General features: G+C 40.4%; 3 protein-coding genes across 3 annotated transcripts in view; 1 reads left to right on the top strand and 2 right to left on the bottom strand.

The window, feature by feature from the left end:
* Positions 1-484: 484 nt before the first annotated feature.
* LOC133980476 (lysophosphatidic acid receptor 6-like) lies at positions 485-3648 on the top strand. Its single transcript, XM_062419215.1, has 3 exons — positions 485-500; positions 880-920; positions 2767-3648. The coding sequence occupies exons 1-3, from the start codon at positions 485-487 to the stop codon at positions 3646-3648; spliced, it is 939 nt and encodes a 312-aa protein (XP_062275199.1).
* Positions 3649-6798: 3150 nt separating this feature from the next.
* Positions 6799-11424, bottom strand: itm2ca (integral membrane protein 2Ca). Its single transcript, XM_062418728.1, has 6 exons — positions 11221-11424; positions 9492-9635; positions 9110-9298; positions 8552-8662; positions 8188-8338; positions 6799-8016 (listed from the first exon to the last, which is right to left on the bottom strand). The coding sequence occupies exons 1-6, from the start codon at positions 11311-11313 to the stop codon at positions 7925-7927; spliced, it is 780 nt and encodes a 259-aa protein (XP_062274712.1). The 5' UTR covers positions 11314-11424; the 3' UTR covers positions 6799-7924.
* A 1179-nt stretch (positions 11425-12603) lies between these two features.
* Positions 12604-20125, bottom strand: part of cab39 (calcium binding protein 39) — a 12127-nt gene continuing 4605 nt past the window's right edge. Inside the window, exons 4-9 of the mRNA XM_062419542.1 lie at positions 19913-20031; positions 19549-19717; positions 17684-17743; positions 17102-17167; positions 16306-16449; positions 12604-14873 (exon numbers count right to left, since the gene is read on the bottom strand). Coding sequence (XP_062275526.1) covers positions 14685-14873; positions 16306-16449; positions 17102-17167; positions 17684-17743; positions 19549-19717; positions 19913-20031 — 747 coding nt within the window. The 3' untranslated portion in view covers positions 12604-14684. The remainder of the gene's footprint in view (positions 14874-16305; positions 16450-17101; positions 17168-17683; positions 17744-19548; positions 19718-19912; positions 20032-20125) is intronic.

The following is a 20125-nucleotide window of genomic DNA, read 5'->3' as shown; positions in this document are numbered from 1 at the left end:
AGCAGCTGTTGTGGGAGGCGTGCCCTCTTCAAGCACCTCAGGAAGTGAAGCCTTTGAAGTCCTTTCTTGGCCGTCATCGTGGTGTTGACGGTCCAGGTCAGGTCATGGCTGATGTTGACCCCGAGGTACTTGATGTTCTGCACAACCTCCACTGTCTCACCATTGATGGTGATGGGGTGATAGACAAAGGGCTTCTGTTTCCGCCTGAAGTCCAGGATCATCTCCTTTGTCTCTGCTGCATTTAGGATCAGGTTGTTTTCTCGGCTCCAGCTCACCAGGTTCTCAACCTCTGTCCTGTAGGCGGCCTCGTCATTAGACGTGATCCTGCCTACCACAATGGTGTCGTCTGCAAACTTCAAGATGGTGTTGGCCACGTGGGTGGGTTTGCAGTCAAGAGTGTAGAGGGAAAAGAGGAAGGGTTTTCAACACACAGCCCTGTGGTGCACCGATGTTCAGGGTGATGCTAGAGGAGACCTGTCTCCCCATGCGCACAGTCTGTGGTCGGTCAGTGAGTTTGATGTTTGTGTCATCTGACAAAATACTGTAAACTACTTATTTGAAATCAATCATCTATTTCAAGAACTCTCAGCATTCAAATTAGTTTCCCAAGAGAGTAACTGTCACCACCAGCATCTGTTTTGTTTTTTTCTCTTCCAGCTCAAATTTGACAACTGCAGACATGAAAAAAAAAACTCCCTTAAATTATCAGCAAAAGATTTCACATCAGCTTTGCCATTTTTGTGCAAGTATGATTTCAGCTTTTCAACAATCTCTTTCAAATGTTGATCATTATAAAGCTCTGAAGTAATCGATTTCAGGACAATGGATAAAATCAAAACATAAATCGAGAAGTCAGTACTATTTTCTTCAACTCACCAGCTTCAACAACGTTCAAGAAGAGCAGAAGGATGAAAAAGCATGTTGATGACTAAAGCATCTTTACCACCAAATAAGGAGACTTCAAGGTAAACTTAATGTACATCCAGGCTGCAGGAGGACCTCCACCACTCCTCCCCTCTCTATATACTGCTTGGAAGATGCTGCATAATCAGGTGATCTCTGAAAAATGACCTGTGCATGATTATGCTTTGCATGTTGCATATCATGATAACAGAATAACACTGTGTGTGTGTGTGTGTGTGTGTGTGTGTGTGTGTGTGTGTGTGTGTGTGTGTGTGTGTGTGTGTGTGTGTGTGTGTGTGTGTGTGTGTGTGTGTGTGTGTGTGTGTGTGTGTGTTGTGTTTTGCATATTTATGGAACGAGTGGTAGTGTGTAAATTTGTTTATAACGGAGCTTGTAGGAAAAATGTGTCCCCATGCAATTCAGGCAAAAGCATCTTATGTACCTGTTGATGCCTGTACACACACACACACGCAGCAATACTTACTGTGTGATAGTGTTGACGCTAAAAAAACAACCCACAATAACCTCACTCATGATGTACATCATCTCTAAACTGTGCCTCAATTTCCCTCACAGAAACAAACACTGTCATCTTGATCTTTTCTAAAGGAATAGTTTGACATTTTGAAAATCAACCCTGTGTCCTAGACATTTTAAAACAACATAATAACACTGGACTAAATTTCTTATCAACATAATGATATTTGCCAAGTTGCAAATTGTCACTCACAATATATTCAATGTAATCATTTCCCCCCTACAATATCCACTTGTGTGATACAAAATCCACTTATAGCAACTACAGCATTATTAATTTTTTATGGTAATGATGTAAAAAAGAGTAATTAATGACAGAGAACAATTGTGGTTATGGTTAAATATTGAATAGCTAATTCAAGCATGAAGAACAGGACATGACATGTTTACTTTATTAAAAAAAAGTTTGTGGTGGACATGCACATCCAAAAAATAAATCAAACAACCAATGAGGAACAATAGAAGAGTCGGCACACTGCAGCCCTTTCCTGAGTCTGGTGAAGAGCATATTGCTGCTGGTGATGTCTAGTGAATTACCTGCATTGGGAGCTTCAATGTCTGATTTATTAACATTTGACTGAAATGAAAATATTTCCTTAACCTTAACCAAGGTTATTAATGCTAACTACACACAGTCTCAGGATGTGAGCCGCAGTATGTGGTGACAAATGTGTGCTTCGTACGTTCACTATCCACGCTGAACTGCATTAAAGGTCACTAGGTCACCAGTATCTTGATTATCGTCAGTATTATAATAGAATTTCCTGTGTGATGTTGCACCCATTACCCACATCCTAAGTACTGACAAGAAGTGCTGTCTGTGAGAATTACATTCTCACAGACAGCACTATAGTGATCTACTAGGTATATCACTATAAGATTCAGGGTTTTTTTTCCCTTTAGATTTTCACTTTCAGACCATGGATCATTTTCAGCAAAGAACTGAAAGTTGTGCTTTGTGTGATCAGTTGCTACTGTTGATATGGAAATCCCTGTTACCATAAAATTGGATAAATCATTTACTGGTTAACCATAAATGTCAGTTACCTGCAAGCTACCAAGTTCATATGATTAAAAATATAGATTAGGTATTAACAAGGTATTACATTTTGCACTACACATACCAAATATACATTTCTTATTTTATATGCACGTCAGAGTGACCACAGTTCGTGCTTTGAGTCACATAGGTTTCCTGCACATAAAGAGCAGAAGGAGGAACTAATGTGTAATTTGCTCTGCGTCAGTGTTCAGTAAAGCACACATGTACAGTGCTTTTCTCATCAGGTAGACATGAACAACAGTGTGAATACAACTGGGCCACAGCTGGGTTACGCTGTGGTATTTGGATCTGTTATGGTGCTGGGTTTGCCTCTCAATGCTGTGGCACTGTGGATTCTGCTTCGACGCCACAGCCTCAAATCCCCCAGTGCTGTTTTCATGGTCAACCTGGCCATCTCAGACCTGCTGCTGGTCATCTCCCTGCCCATGAGGGTCTACTTTTATGCCACAGGTACCTGGCCTCTGAGCTTCACTGCATGCACCTGGATTTCAATGCTCTTTCGCAACAACATCCGCTCAAGTTCCATCTTCATCACATTCATCAGCATTGATCGGCTGCTGGCTATAGTTTATCCGCTGAGGACACGCCATCTGCGAACCACTTCCAACGCCTGGAAATCTGCTGTGCTCATTTGGATTTTTGTGATTGTGATGAACATCCCAGAGAGAATGATTTTTTCTTCAAGTAACAAATATAATAATAATAATACCTGTTTTCAATTTGACAACCACCAGCAGCATTCTCTAACAGGACTGGTTTACCTTCAGCCTATTTTAGTGTTTATTCTGCTGACCATCAACATTGGGTCCACTGCTTTGGTGTCTTGGACTCTACGCAGACATCTCACTGACTCCGCAAGGATCAACAACAAGATGAATGTCATGGTGATTTTTGCCATGAACTTGGTAATGTTCACCATATGTTTCGTGCCTGTGTCTATTGGTGTTCTATATAGAAAACCAGGATTTCTGTCTTTGGTATGGCTTGCTACTCTGAACTGTTGTCTGGATCCACTGTTGTATTACTTTTCTTTGGATTCCTTCTGGAAGAAAAAAGAGGAGGTGGATTCTAGTCCTGTCCAAAGGGAACAAAATGTGGGTACCATCACTTCCAGGGCTCAACAATTAACTATTCCTTCGACATGATGAACTTGATGTTTATTATTATCACAACAAGGAACTATTAAGCTAGTGACTGGAAGTTCAAAGTAGGCTTTCATTCCTTTTTTTCAATGAGCTGTAATTGAAGATAGCTGGTTAAATTCTTGTGAGGGTTCTCAACTGTCAGTGTGCACTATTCTTAAAGAAACTGTTCAGCATTCTGAAACGTATGCTTATTTACTTTGTCGCTTTGCCTGTACACTAAATTGAAGCTACTGCAAGCAGCTTCAGACCTTATCTAAACACAAACACTGGATAGACTTACCAGCTAGCATGGCTATGTGCTAATGTATACAGTATAGTACATAACTTACCTTGCGAGACAGCTGGATCAGGACATTACGAGATCTTGTGCAAATCCTTCTAGTCAGGCTACTCAGTGTCATGAATCCAGCTACCACGCAAGCTAGGACGGCAATAAACAGATGGTTCATCCAGTAACCTGCCAAGAATTTTTTGTATCAGTTTCCATGGACGAGTTCTCTGATGGTCCTGTGTGACAAACCATCTGGCCCAATCAGGTGAGCACACAACACAACAACTTGAACTCCAACTAAATCTCCAATCTGACTTATTTGAGTCTGAGAAAGATACAATACCACAGATTTAGGGTGAAAATCGTTACATGAACACCTTCCTTCTCTCATCTCTCATTGTATCCTTGGCTTGCTTTTCATAATAGCACAGTTTGACTTCATTTTTGTCTGTTATAAATCATTTGATGTGATGTAGGCTTTTTGTCTTATTTGTGAGCACTTCAGTTACAGAGAGAGCAGCCTTTGAGTCCTAAGCCTTGCCAGATGGAAGGCAGTCGGTGTAAGCCTGCAGCAGACTGTAAAGATCTAGATTACCTCATCTGCAGATTTGAAATGATCCAAAAGTAAACACTGCAAATGAATTGAGAATTGGCCGAGTAGTCTATACCGACTATCAACTCTGTCTGGCTTTATATTGACCTAATATTAAACGTTGCCCTGTCAAATGAGGCCATGGTTATCTGCTTTCAACTCCTACCCACACCCATCAAAGGTGAGAGTCTCATGTGGTATAGCAAAGTGGTTTGATGTAGGAGTTAGATAAGGATGACGACATTAGAAAAAGAGGTCAAGTTTACTACTTGAACAATACCTTACAGAAAACCATTTCACAACATAGAGGCTATACTCCATGTCAGAAAATTACATTTTTCACTCATGGTTAAATAATCTGCTATTATAGTGGCCCAGAAATTGACACGCTCATACTGTATCTTTTTGCTAGATGCAAGATGTTTTTCTGTGGCTTACCAAAATCATTTCATGTTTGAATCTTGGAAATGTACTGCACATCATCAAGACAGCTTTCAAAACAGTCAAAACATTTTGTACACATTTTAAAGATCAGTTCACCAAAAAACAGCAACACAGTTGGTTTTGGTGTGACAGAATACCACTTGTTAGACTGACATTCTGCACTTGGGTCACATGATGACACAGGAGCAAGCTGCATTCAAAGACTGAGACGTAGCTGAGAGGTCAGACTAAAGTGTGTAAATGTCCCTTTTAGTTGAGATTATTTTCATGCTTTTCAAGGTCAAGAATGAATCTTGAAAGTTAATTTATTTGTCCAAGTTATTGAAATATTCATCTTTGTGATTTCTCAATACAATGGAGGTGAATAGAACTTCTTCTTTTGAGTGTCTATTTGCACCCCTGGTACAAATAGCCTCGGCCACACAGTTGAGCTATTTGCACCCTAGACGTATAACAACGTGAAAACATAGCGGACGTTCATCTTCCACGCCAGCAGAAAAGGGCGAATTTAAAACGGTTTAATCTCTAATGTTTGTTCTAAAGACATTTCTGGCGGGAAAGTTGTATTATATTTTCATAATCTTTCCTCAGTGAATGCATACAAGCGTCAGTTTGTCAGTCAGATATAATTTGTCGCCAATGTGTATTGACGTAGTGTGCAGCGTGTCCGTTATTAGTGCACGAGACTCGGGTTCGAGTCTTTGCAGCAGCAGTTATTTATTGATAATTTTTTCAGCAGAAAAACTCTGCATTTTCATAACTTTGTTAAGTAAATGCATACAACCCGAAAATATCTGAATTTACAACCTTCAGGTTGTTATATGATGGAAATAGAATCTTGACAGATAAGTCTATGGTTGCCATGGATACCAAATACATTGTCAGACCTCTGAAGTCTCAGGCCGTGAGACACGCCATTCAAGCTGCTCTCACGCTCACACGCCACACCTGACATTTTTTCACTCCGGGAAGTGATAGATCTCACCGGACAGAAATTATTATATGATATACAGAAGAGAACAGCGACGTATATTTATCCCGCTGTGGGATACAGGAGTCTTCCGCATCTCCAGACGCTCCCCTCTGACACTCAGTCCGGCAGCATGCACTTCTAATTGTAGGCTACTGGGGTGCAAATAGCATCCATTGATATTTGCACCAGGGGTGCAAATAGCCTTTGCCTAAAACTTTTCAATAAAATTTCAAGTGTTTCCAGAATGTGTGTGCGTTTTGTGGATTTTAAATAAAGGTCTGTTCACCTTTGCAACATATGTCTCAAAACTTTTGCAACGTAAACTAAAACTAAGTTAATGGCAAGATACCACTACATGTCAGTAAGATAATACTGTATGTTTTTGTGTAGTTAATACAGCCTTTAAGGAACTGCTGTATTATATTGTTGACTATTTAACAATGGCATAAACATGTTTTCAAGTTAATTAAAACTTTTAGAAATAGAAACATTTAAATAGTTGAGTTCATTCTTGATCTCAAAAATAGCAGTTTGACAAAAGTCTTAACTCAAAGTCTACTTACCAGCTTCTTTCTGGAGCTCTCAACCACATCTCACAGTTGTCTTCATTAGCAGATGGATTTGGCCCAGTTGACATGTAGATTGGAAAGAGGTCAAAGCCATTGACCAGGAGCACAACAATTGAGGAGGCAATTCACATCCAACATCAGACCATCTTTGACCACAGGCTCTCAATATGAACCTGCAACTGTTAACCGTTATCTCTCCAACTACCCATTGTATGGTTTAAGAAGAATATTTGCATTTATAAATTAATGATGTTACAAGGATATTTTGACCAAAGCTAACTGAAACATCAGCAGGTTAATAGTGATTTCCACTACTTTATTCACAGACAGATTTCATAGGCAGACAAAATATACAGATCAAAGTTGTTTTTGTTGAACTAACATGTCATATAATATGCTCCCTTTTAGTAGTATTGACGTTAGTCCAGTCTCTGACTCTGGACTAAGGCTTTAAATGTTGTTTTACAAAACATTCTAACAGTGTTTTCTTATAGATAAACACATGCGGGGGGGGGGGGGGGGGGGGGGGGGGAATGACATCATCTTAAAATAATTCACAAATGCATTTAGGTGTGCCAAACACATGGAAGAGAAAAGCTGACAACAAATGAAAGAGCATTAATAGATACAGGTATTCACCTCTTTCAATGATGAGGAAATTTACAAAAAGAAGTGGATGCAGTCTAATGCCCCATAACGTCTACTTCATTGCCTAAACACTGGTACGTAAGTGACCAATGCAACCTTCTCCAACTTCTACCATCTGATGCTTTTTAAGCAGAAATGAAAATAAAAGCAGAGAGGAGAGCAAGGAAGCGACAAGCAGGCAACAAGGTAAAGATGCAAGCAGGCAACTAGTCATCAGCAGTTACATGTTTACATTACAGAGATCATGAGGAGGCAGAAAAGGGAATGATAGAAATCTATGTGTAATGTTCGCTCAGAAAAACAGGATTTCATGCTTTGCACAGCTGACTGTGTTACCCGAACACTAGACACAAAGTAATCTCCCTGAGCAGGAGGAAAAAAATAAGAGGACAGTCACCTTGACAACACATGGAGACAGTCATCTCCCTCAACAACAGTAACCATCATACAAATCCCCAAAGAGGAGAGGTCTCGAAATTATGATTCATTATTGGCTTAAGGACTTTGCTACATGGAAAATCCTGTGATAGAACTAATAGATTAGTATTGCATCACACTTAGGGGGGGGGGTGTAAATATTACCTGTGGCACAATAGAAAAGAAGGAAGAAAAATAGACTGGTAGTTAAATAAAAAAACTTTTACAAAAAGGACATCAAATCAAAATCACAAGTAAAGTGCAACTCAGACATGATCCACAGGAGGGTGCTACAGTAGCTGGGGAAGTGACTAAAGATGTGCCTTTTTCTGTGACTGGGATGACATGGATAAGCGTCCTTCTTACGCTTCATCGCAGATAACCGTCTCCACCACAAATGTATTCTCAAAGTGACGGATGTGGTGGCAGTCCTTCGCCTCGCGCTTGTTGATGCCTGCAAGGGAGAGACAAGGGGGGCGACACACAGAGAGAGGATGAGAGATGTTAGTTTGTGCCGTGCGTGCTAAACTTCTGATGGCAACAGTTTGCAGCATTAATGCCCTCTATCCTCGACTCCACAACCCGTCTATCAGGCGACTAATGAGCTTTTTAACCCCTGACTTACGTCTGCGGGAGACACGACGGTTGAGGCGGTACGTGTCCTTCCCATTGCACAGGCGGTAGATGAACGGTCCCAGCTGACGCATGTTGTGCACTTTGCCGGTCACCACCATCTCTTCATGGAGGATGTAGGTCTGAGGCAAGTATGTTCCCTTCTGCAAGAGGTAAAGAGGTACTGGTGCAAAAACAGCAAGCTCACTGGAACATAACCAACACGAATACCAACTCCAGAGCTTCTTATTGTTTTGTGTGCTTTCTCATGACAGTAAAGCCAAATGTGAAAGCCTCAACCAGTTCATGACATTTCCTACCAGAGATTTCAAAAATAGAGGATGCTCATGATGAAGGCTGTGTTAGACTTGTGTTACCTTGACGTTGATAAGGAGCTCCCAAAGGTTGCGCGGAGGCATCACTATAGTGGTGTTGAGCTCTATAACGTAGCACTTGTCCAGAGCGATGTCATGGTAGGCGGTCAGTCCCTGGAAACATATGGTAGCTTATTAAAGACTAGACTGGTGCTTAGTTGTTGAATGTTTTTTTTTTCACCTAGCGCCACAGTGAGGTTGAAATTTTTGTTTTTTAGTGAAATGCCTTCAACAACTACTGGCAGTAACGTTTAGTACAGACAGAAAAAGGACTGCAACTAACTAACTAAATTTGACATTTTCTTCTTAAAAATGACCCAAAATGATTAACCAATTATCAAAATAGTTGCCTATAGTTGCTTAGTAGCTCCATAGACCAGCTAGAATGACTGTAGACTCTTTATATTACATTTTCACATTTTGTTGTTTTTCTGGGATTGCTTTAAACAGTCTAATGAGTTCATTTTAGTAGATTTAACTGTGTTCTTCATTGTGTGTTCTCTACACAAGCTGGACATGTCAAAGGTGTGTTTCTGTGTGTGTGTTTGTTTGTGTGCTCACTCTGTGGAAGTCATGGATAATATCAGCAGGGTCGCTGCCTCCAAAGTGAGGCACGGGCACAGTGATCTTCTCATAGTTGTCGGCCAAGTAGATGCTAACATTTTCCTCCAGTTCCTGACGCCCACGCAGCGGGGCGTACATCGAGTCTTCGTAGAGCACCCTGCAGTGGAACAAGTTCTCCTCTGGGATCTGCACACACACATACACATCAGCACTGAGATCAACATCCCAGCTGGATTTCTCAGAGACAAGTCTGTTTGAAGAATATCTTGTCATTCTGCAGGGATTTGAATTAAAACACTAAAAAGGACAGAATCTGTGGAAAAGATCAATCAACTACATTGTGGCACACTGTACAGTATAATGATGTGGCCTCTCTTACATGAGGTATGAAGTAGTAGCGGTAGACATAGATGGAGGCAAGGACCAGACCGGCCATGAAGACAACCAGGCCAAACGTCAGGCAGCACAGGCCGTTGAGTGGAGACTTCTTGGGCCTGAGAGGAAGGACCAGCTCCTCCTCATCCTGGTGCAAACACACAGGAGACAAAGTGCAAATTAATAGCTTTTTTTAAAGAGCTTTGAGCTCAACTTTCAGCTTACTCATCTCCACTGTGACTACGAGCGGCTGAAAATGACCTGAATTAACCCAGTGCTGAAACAGAAGCTTGCATAAAAGAAAACGTTGCATTCCGAGCAGGAACTGGTAGCGCCGAGCCCTGCCAGAGGGAGGGGTGACGGAGCGTCCGCTGATGAAAACTTGACTGAGATGGTGAGTAATCTGCCCAGACGCCTCCAGTCTCGCAGCCCATCTGCTAGTGCCACGCGCCCAACCTGTGTTGGCAGGGTGCTACTACACACTGATAGTAGCCACTCTCCCTTTAACAAAAATAATGACTAACAGGAGAAGTAGCTCAGTGCTTATTGTGACTGTGCCGCTGAGCTGTGTAAAGAAACAAAGGTTGTTATTCTTAGCTGGAGCGATGAAAGACAAAAAGATAATGATTGAATGCATGGGGAAACAGTTCTTAGAAGAAACTTAAAAGAAAAAAAAAAGGATGACAATCATGTGTGAACCTGCGCCAACAGCACTTTGATTCACAATATCTGAAGTGTATCCTGCCAATTATTAAGTGTCTCTCCTGCATGTGCATTTATTTTTGTTGGGTATTTGGCTCTTAGAGGGAACATTTGGAGACAGAGGGTACATAAGGACAAGGAGACAACTGTCTATGTGCGAACACACACTCCTGCAAGACACAGTTCTTTGTGTTCTCCCACCCTGCTGAGAAAGAGACAGAAAGAGAGAGAGAGAGAGAGATTCTTTCACACCAACTGAGAGCGTGACACACCATGAAGCCTGTCTGTCTCCTCTTCAATACATTCGGCACGGCCAGATTTCAAAGTCAGACGGCCACTGCGAGCACTTCTGTAATATTCACTTTATATGCATGCCTGATGTCCTATCTATATTCCAATATATGATTCATCATCACCATCTTCGTTGGGGCTGGGGCATGTATCTTTGATAAGGGTTTAGAAGAGCTGGGATGCTGCTACAGCAAAGTTGAGGAGTCTGCTGCTCTGCCTTCTCAGAGCAATCTTGCATCTTGCATGCGGCTGCAAACCACACAGCAACCCATCTGCCATTTTGTCAGCCAAAGCTCAGGCATTTCTTTGCTTTCTACCTTTTCTTGAGATGAGGAGTTGCTTCTTTAAACATGCATTTAAGGAAAAAACCGTCAGAGGTCATGGCACACATAAAGCAAAATCCAGCACATTTCCCTTATATTGGTAAACTGATTTTTTTTGCATGTGATCCTTTACACCATAACAAACATGCATTTGCACACTGTAACAACTTGGATGAAGCCTGCAATGAACGCACACTGGCGCAGAGGAAACAATAACAGCAATGACATGTTTTTAATGGCGACATGCTGTGGAACATCCTCCGGTGTTGATGACTGTGCAGGTGCAGGCTGCCCTGCAGACACAGCAGGCAGACAGAGCCCCGGACACAGCAGGCATCACATTACATAAGTGTCATATTCAAGAAGAAGAAAAAACAATGAGCAGAGATATTCACTAACACACAAATGCTTGCTCACCATCGGATGAGGAATGAGGATTTCAGTCTTGTCGCCATCGTTTTCTTTTTCCACTTTCTGTCCCGAGACAGACTGGAAGCTGATCTTCACCATGGTGTCTGTGTGTGTTGTCTCTTCTGTCCGTCTGTGTTAAAGACAGCTACCCACCTTTCTGAAACTGGATCCCCTCACCTCGTCGACGGGCCGCCCTCTTCTCACCGCTGGGCTGCTTCTCTATCTGTTTTTGTCTTTATCCACCGGAAGTGTACTGTTTTGGGTTTTTTTTTTTTTTTTTTTTTTCAATCAGACCTTAAAGGACCAGTCCGCTGTATTGTTTTGGCTATATTTTTTTCCTAGGACGGCGAAGTATAGTCATTAATACTTAATGAGATGAGACCCATGCCAACCCTGCCTCTGATTGGCTCTGACCTTAATATTCTTACTTTAACCCAACCATCTCACTCCTCATGATGAAACATAACCAATCTAACGAAGGAAAGCAACGCATATTAGCTAATCGGAGGCAGAGTTGGGCGGGTCATTCCGTCGCCATCCTAAAACACCTGATTATGGTTGTCTGGAGCTCAGGTGAATGGCTGAATGCTGTTAATGAACACTGTTTGATTCATCTTAGAACTACCAAATTATCACTGCTGTTTTAAATGGCTGTTGTGTCCCTTTACCAAACATTAAGGCTAGATAAACACTGCAATGGTTGTGTCTCATGAATGTCAGATTATATTTTGGTTACTGGATTCATTTATTAGGCTTTATTTTCACATTGTGAGAAGTCTTTGTCACTGTAGAAACGGTGACTTGTCATGGCAAGAAAAGTTCAGGTGAAACTAAGATTATTAATCATTCATTTAGTGTCCAAGTCAGGCCAGAGAGCATTGTTACTTTGTTAATGTTTAATGTTGAAGTAGAGCTTGTTTTTTTCCTATTGTGATGGTAAACTTATTCCAGATTCATAACTATGGTAGAGCAGCAGTGGTGGAATAACGGAGTACACTAACTCAGGCATTAAACTGACTTCGCAGATTAACATTTTCATACACAGCATAAAGAACTTCTTAAATATAATGCATTGATATAGAATTAACTTCCCAACTGTACTTGAATATTAAGGTCAACACCTGGGTTGTCTGGTCCTTTCAAAAGAGCCAATCAGTATAACTTTGTTTGATTCTAAAGTACATTCTACTGATAACATTCTACTGATAACTTTAATTTACACAAATGTTTAGTGCAAGACTTACCTATATGGAGTATTTCTACACTGTGGCATCACCACTTCAACAACTGGAGGTAAAGGTCCCTCATTACCATAATAAGCTTTATGTTAACACATCTGACAGATGAGCTGTTCAATCTGCACACAGTAAGAAAATGACAACAGCTTTATTTTATTCCAAATGTTTTTTTTTTCTTTATTTCAATTGTAGGGCCCAGGCCTTTTGACACTTCTGCAAGCACCCACACGCTCTATGGTGAAACTGGAGTCAAAGGCAGCATACAGCCATATAGCTAAGAGTTCAATTTGACATTTTTAATGTTGTTAAATACCAAAAAAAAAAAAACAATTCCAGTACAACATCTTTAGTACAGCATCATGCACAGCCAGTGGAGGATCATGCATGTTCAATGCGCATGGAGGAACTGTGGCCTATCTGAGTAGTGCCGTCTTCTGCACTGAGATGGTTTCATATTTGCCTGTTTGAATCTATAAATACGTCTGGTTACATGGACTGGTTTGTTCACTGCAATTCACAAATACTCTGCTACCCACAATGCTTTACGCTCATAATTGTACTGGAATTATAAACCCTCTGGATAAAAGGCTCAAACATAAGGAGGAAGGGGGGGTGGGTAAGAATGATGTGCCGGGTTGCCGATGTCCTGAAAAGCTCACCCCTGAAACACACTCACTGTGGGGCCACGTAAACACTCCCAGGCCACTGGCAACATGGTGAGAATGGAGAAGGATGAAATTGAGGAGTGGGGGGAAAGCCCCACCGACACCCCCAACCCCAACCCCAACCCCAACCCCCCGCTGTCCTCGACTCCAGTTAGATGATGTTGATCTCTCAGCATCTCACAAAGTGCGCAAACACACAGGCTTTAATGTTTTTTGTTAATGCTCTCCCGATCTCTTCCCTCTCCCTCTTTCTCCTCCTGCGCTGTTCCATCCACACCCCCCTGCACATATTTAGCAGTCTCAAAGATGCTCAAAAATGCAGATGGAGAATAAAAAGAGGATTAACAGATCCAGAGCTAATACCATGACTTTCCTCCGCTGTACAAATTGTTAATATCCTATAGGTTAGCTAAATGTGAGCTGGCCCTTTAAGTTATGTACAAAGAAACCCACCAGCAACCACTTCAGCAGTAAAATGAAATGCAAAAAACCCCAAAACATGTCACTTAACTTTTTTGTTGTTTCTCGTATGGTTTAGAATGTAATTTGATTACAATTAACCAAAAACGTGATGTTTAAGGTAATATATATAATATATATTCATATGTCAAGGTTAAACAAAAATCTACAAAGCAAAAAAAAAAAAAAAAAAAAAAGGCATATGTACATGTTCACCCTATCCCAGAAAACAACAAAGAGACCCAACTCTGGCATTACCAAATTCATACCTTGCATCCCTCCCTCCTTTTTTTTTCTCCACGTGTGCTTTAAGTGCTGTGTCGTAACAAAGCACCCAGGAGGTAAATGGTTCTGTGATGGCATCTGAGAGCTCGTCCCCACCAAATCAGTAAAAAATGAACCACCGTCGCTTTATCGGATGAAGGCATAAAGATGCGAACTGCAGCGGGTTGCCGTGATGAACGTGCATTTCTGAGTCTGTGGCACTGAACACGGGAACCAGACTGGGCAGGCCATCACAGACCCGACGCCGGGGTACAGCCATGGATCTGTCACATTTCAAGGCATGCAACAAACACACCAATGTTCAACTCGCTCGTACCATTTCCGTCACAAGTTTGTTTTTTTTAGCTGATATTCTTGCAGTATGTGTGTATGCATGTTTTTTTTTTTTTTTAATGTAATACATATATGCGTGTACACTTGTGTCTTTTGTTCCTCAGTGTGTGCATCTATCAGGAAGTCTGCCTTAGTTTTAATGCACGAATGTCACTATGTTTGATGGACTGTTGTGTCATTAGAATATACCTTACATATTTCAATGTGCAAGAAAGCAGCAGCATCTATTATTTTTCTCTTGTTTCTTTTTGAAGGAGAAAGACTGGAAAAGGAAATAAAGAAAAAGAAATCAAATGTTCACTGAGGAGAAGAGGAGCTGGCGACTTCCTGATCAGTTGATATGGGTACGTTTGTTTTTCATTTGTTTCCTCGATTTTTGTTCAGAAACCAGAACAGCAGCTGCTGATGGGTCCGTCAAGCAGACGTTGTCTGGATGTTGTTCCAGACATGGTCCTGGTGGCACCCCCCCCTCCCACCTCTGTACCCTGCCTCAGGCCTCCTGGGGGGCAGGCCTCTTGAGGTCCCTGATCTGTTTGACCAGGTATGTCTTTTCGTCATTGAACTGTTCGTCCTCCGTTCTGTCGTTCTGAAACTTGCTAAGAAACTCGATGAGTTTGGTCTGGTTCTTCAGCAGGATGTCCAGGATGGGCTGCGTCTTGTTGGGGTTGGCCACAAATACCTGGTAGTGGAGGAAGAGGACAAAATTGTTAATGTGTTAAGATACTGTGTGCCATTTTTGATACTGACCACATGTTTGATACAACTCAAAGGACATGTGTGTCCACTTGGCATCTGTTTCCAGTGGTTGCAGCTAGGGCTAATTAAAAGTCATTAGACTAATTAGTCATTAGTCAGTAGCAGTCTACTTCACCTGCAGACGGAGCAGAGCTGGTATTATGGCAGACGCGGAGAGTGTGTTGGAGCGTTGGAGCAGTTCACACAACATGAAACTAGAAAGTGTGTGCGGCATCCTGCCGAGGTCGGCACGGAGTGCGCGGGCATGCACGCCCACAAAAGAACGATCGGTTTTCTATCGCTTTTGTGTGTCATGTCAATGATATAATGTGGATCAATTAACCTTGTTGCAGTAGGCACCCTCATTCTAGTTGGTGAACTATCAGCTTCTACCTGCCGCGATCTCAGTCAGAAGTAGGAGATGAGGAGAGCAGCAGGGGAATTTAGTGCAAATAGTTTGTATGGTAGCCTAATGATGGAAAAAGTAAAACTGGTAACTACAAAATAAACCACATTTCATACTGTGTATATGTAGTTTCACAGACACATTGTTGTATTTTTTTCTGGGTTGTGTGTGAAATCATTAAGAATAATATAAAATCTGTCTGCACACCACCAAGCTGAACTGGTTTAGACTTTATTCTTGATTGACACTGCTTTAGGGTAATACTGATTTATAAGTGTGCTCTATTTGTGTGAAATAGGTTCTTTATTACCAATATGTTATAGTTTGCGAAATATAATAACTCTTTTTTTAATGTATATACTAGAACCATCACTGGATGTTGAAACAAATCCTGTCAACAGTTTTATAATTTGCATTGTTCTTGATTATCATGTATTTATTGTTCCAACAGCTCAGGTCCCTTTAAACAACAAAAAAGACCTCTTTTTGTATAGCATACATGTGTATGTGTTTTTGTTAAAGACATGAGACATCAACATATAGTTTTGTTTAAATTATTATTTATAATTTAATATTACTTTAACAGCTCAGGGACATCCAAACAGCAAGCTTAAAATAATGTTCTGTTTTTGAATGAAGGGGGTGGAAATTAAAAATGATTAAAAAAAAAAAAATCTGTTTCATCGATTAATCGAAAAAAATAATCTACCGATTAATCGATTATCAAAATAATCATTAGTTGTAGCCCTAGTTGCAGCAAAGATCTTTTTACTGGGGGCTGTAGGTTAAAATTACTTTAATTTTACAAATATGTGAATTAGCCAGCTTATATTTGTTAGCAGAATGTACTACATGCTAGTATAGTGCAGCCATGAGCCTCTCAGCACTTCTTGAAGTTGTCTTTGCCTCTAAACACTTCTCTGCCCGTCACCTCACAGAAACACACCTTCAACTGTGCTTTGCTTTTTACCTTAAAAACATGGAACGCCTCAAACTGGATGTTGCGGCTCTTGTCCCGTAGCAGATTCATCATTAGTTTGAGATTCTCTGGCTTGCTGATGTATTTCGTCATAATGGTGAAATTGTGCCGGTCAAGAAGCAACTCTCCCAGTAACTAGATCATTTCAGAGAGAAAAAAAACAGCAACGGATATCAATTTCAATTCTTTATAATGACAGACACATTCCTACAGACAAGTTCACTGCTTAAAGCCTCAATCTGTAATTACTTCTGCCTTCAAAATGCCCAGTGTAATTAGTTTGACTTATAGGTGAAAATGTGCATCTTAACTGAAAAATTGGTGTTTTTTTCCTCATAATTTCCAACATTTTTGGTAACAACAACATTAAAAGAATTACAAATAAATAACAAGCCAAATGGTCATCTGGAAAGAAGTTCATTCATTTTTGGGTAATACATTTTGACATTAGGGGGCCAGTATGTTGACTTTAATTACAGATTATGGCTTCAGTCTGTTATGTATGTGCAACAGAGCTACTAAGTGTATAACATTCAGATTAAGGTAAAAGAAGGCACTAATTATAATTTAAAAAACAAAAAGGCAAATAAAGAAAACACCAGATATTAAAAGTGTACTCTGTGCATCTATGCACTCATCACTAGATGGCGCTCACAACAAGGCGATGGAGATGGAGTAGTTTTGAGAAACCCAACACTCTTAAGACACGCACCTTAAAATAGCTCTCTGAATAGAGTTGCACTTTCTACATGAAACCTGTTTACTATGGCTCGACCCAGGACCTTACCTTGAGGGACTGCCTTTTAGTCACGTAGTTTTCAGAGTGGAGTAACTTCTCGTATTCACTAAAGAACTAGAGAGAGAGAGAAAGAGGTAGTGAGACAGAGAAAGAAGACGATGATGATTTTTCACAATTGGATCCGTTTATTGTATCACAACACAATGACAAGAAAATGAGATTTTCCCTCAAAGACTGACAGCTAATTTGTGTTCGCAGCCTGCAAATGAGGTCCCATGGGGCTGGTTTGAAGCCGTTAGCAAAGAGACTGCCAGCGTGCTAAAGTGCCACTGTATTAATTAACATATCTCATAAAAAGGAGACGGCTTTCACGTTTTAAGAAAGAGTCTCAAACACATAGAATTCCAATAATAGACCTAGGCTTTACTGCTTTTAATGAAGGTCAGAGTTATCTCTTCTTTCACCTTCAGTGATAAAGATACATCATCTCTTATCTCTATGATGTCATGGACACACCTGATCTATGTATCACCTTAAAAGCTTTCTATCTCACTTGAATCATGTGAATCTTTCTCATATTACACACGTAGTGATAAAAGCTGGCTGGATTTTAGTTTAGCGTGGACTCACTCTGTCATAATGTTGCTCCAGAAACTCTGCGCTCAGTAGCTTGTGTCTTGTGAGGAGGTCCTGGAAAAACATAGAACATAGTATGAGCAGTAATTCAAACATGATGGTTAGGATTCAGCCTGGCCCCTTTTGTCTCCTTTTGGGATACAACAAACTCAACAAAGGCAGAAATAATCCTTAGAAACTGTGACACCCCTCCTGCTGTCTTCACAGGCTGCCCTCTGGATATTGGCTGACAGTGGAGGGTCAGCAGTGTAATATGGTTCACCTGAGCCTGCCAAGCTGTAAAAGCTGGTCCATGTGCTCCTGTTCTCTCTCTCTCTCTCCCTTCCTCCTGCCGACATCCATCCTGCATCATCTTTTTTTGGTTTTGCACATTGCTCTAAACACCTTATTGTTTTGTCTTAGCTTTAGTTTTAATCAACATTTGTTTTAAGCTAACTTTTGTCGCATTCCTTTGTCCTTCATTACTTTGTCCAAAAAAAAAAACCTGAACCTAAAATTACAATTTTGGGTTACAATGTGTTAAGTGTTAGTTGTGGATATAATCCTGTCCAAAGACATAAGCAGAATAGTTCATCTGTTGTAATTAGTTTAAAAGATTAATGTTTGAACAGCACATGATTTGCTCCAGTTTCTTAAACACAACTCTATGAAAATCTTCAAGGATGTTTTATTCTGGAAAACTGATATTTAAACAAGTCCATCAGACAGGAGTCTGAACCATCAACAAACTACTGCTAAACATTTAAATGATAATGTTAAACATAGCAAATAAAATTTAGATTTGGTTTCATGATTTTAACAATTTTTTTCAAACACGATCGAAACATATTTTTTAATACTTCCATGTGTGACAGTTGAGTGAGAATAATAAAAGACCTGTATCATCTGCAAGCTTGTCACTGTTATGCATATTCAACAAGATAAAAGGTTATCTGATACAGTTATGGACTGTCAGTACCAGACGCTTCAACTGCAAACACATCCAGTTCAATAATGAGTGTCAGCAGACAGCGGGCCAGTGCTAGCTACCTGCCACTCGTGACTCATGACAGCTAATGTAGCCAGCCGTCATTTATATTAGTATTGACTCAAAGCAGTGTTTTATGTGCACATTGTAGACATTTTACACATTGTGCTAAAGCAAAAATTCTAATTGATCAAGTACATTTGATATATTACCCAGCCCTATTACCAAATACTATATTAACTATGAATCTCCTATCATCCTATAAACAGTTATTTAGTTTAAGTGTTGTAAATATTCAATATTTAATATCTGCATGGTCCATTTCTCATTTTATTTTAACCAGAAATTCATATCAGTGGAACCTAAAATATCCTGACAAGGTTTTCACAACAGCTATCACATTAATGGCAGCTCAGTGGTGCATTAAGGTCTGTAATTCACAGTATAAAACTGTATAACACTGTGTTTATATAATGTTCACTGTGCATTATAACAGTTAAATCTTTAGTCTCCTGAATCATTACTGTTTGAATCGTTATAACTACAATATCAGCAGCTGTAGGTACTTGCTGCCACTGCATTATTCAATTTTCTGTTTGAGCTATCAGGTGGGTGACAACTATTCAAATGATCCCATGTAAACAAACGATCAATAGACAAGTAATAGGGAGCGGGGAAAATGGGGAGAGTGAGGAGAGATGTCATGAAACTATTAAAAGCACCTCCGCTTATCACTTACAGTGCGTCAGTTATTATTTTTGAAACAACGTTATGGGATTCTTCTGCGAGGTAGTCACCGGGCTTAAAACATAGGGAGTAACAGGTGTTTCAAAGCTTTGTTCACGACAGAATTTACTCAACTCTCATAAACACAGAGGCTGAGATAACTTACTTTGAAAGTGGCGAATGCGTCTGAGGCGATGTCGAACGTGGACATCTCCACATATCTGAAGAAGTCGTAGAACTGCTCGGCAGACAGCGTGATCTTGGCCAGAGGTTCATGTCTGATGCACTCCCTCAACATGATGCCGCAGTTTAGTGCAATCTCTGGAGACTCATACCTGTACAGAACAAGGACATAACATTTTATAGATGCTACTACACACACATATTACTGTTGTTGGCAGAAAATTGGCAAAGTTAGATAAATAAATTAACATGCATAAATACCTGGTTAATGTTTGTTTCCAACAATACTTCTAAGTCTTTAAATAGGTATAGTGAGAGGAGCGTTTACTGTGTATGTGTCTCCTTACCCTTTAAGCAACATGAAGAGTATATTCTGCTGGGTGCAGAGGTACTCCACCGTGGGTGTCCGAGTGCCAATCTGACGCCTTAGGATGTTGTTGAAGATCTGAGCCACATCTTTCTTACCCTGGTGGTAACAAACAGAACACATGAAGGGTTGATAAAGCTGAATGTCATGTATACAATAATACAATATGGACACACAACTTTTCAACAACACA

This window comes from Scomber scombrus, chromosome 5 (genome assembly GCF_963691925.1).
Source record: "Scomber scombrus chromosome 5, fScoSco1.1, whole genome shotgun sequence".
In the NCBI taxonomy this organism is placed as follows: Eukaryota; Metazoa; Chordata; class Actinopteri; order Scombriformes; family Scombridae; genus Scomber; species Scomber scombrus.
Note: the sequence above shows the minus strand (reverse complement) of the source record. Positions and strands in the feature narration are given on the sequence as shown.

Bases quoted from the DNA above. Each gene is read 5' to 3' on its own strand.
- LOC133980476 (XM_062419215.1), top strand. The intron at 921-2,766 runs GTTGATGACTAA...ACTGGGCCACAG, and splicing joins GCAGAAGGATGAAAAAGCAT to CTGGGTTACGCTGTGGTATT.
- itm2ca (XM_062418728.1), bottom strand. From the start codon at position 11,313: ATGGTGAAGATCAGCTTCCAGTCTGTCTCGGGACAGAAAGTGGAAAAA. The intron at 9,636-11,220 runs GTGAGCAAGCAT...TGTTTGCACCAG, and splicing joins TCCTCATTCCTCATCCGATG to GATGAGGAGGAGCTGGTCCT. The intron at 9,299-9,491 runs GTAAGAGAGGCC...GTGTGTGTGCAG, and splicing joins GCTACTACTTCATACCTCAT to ATCCCAGAGGAGAACTTGTT.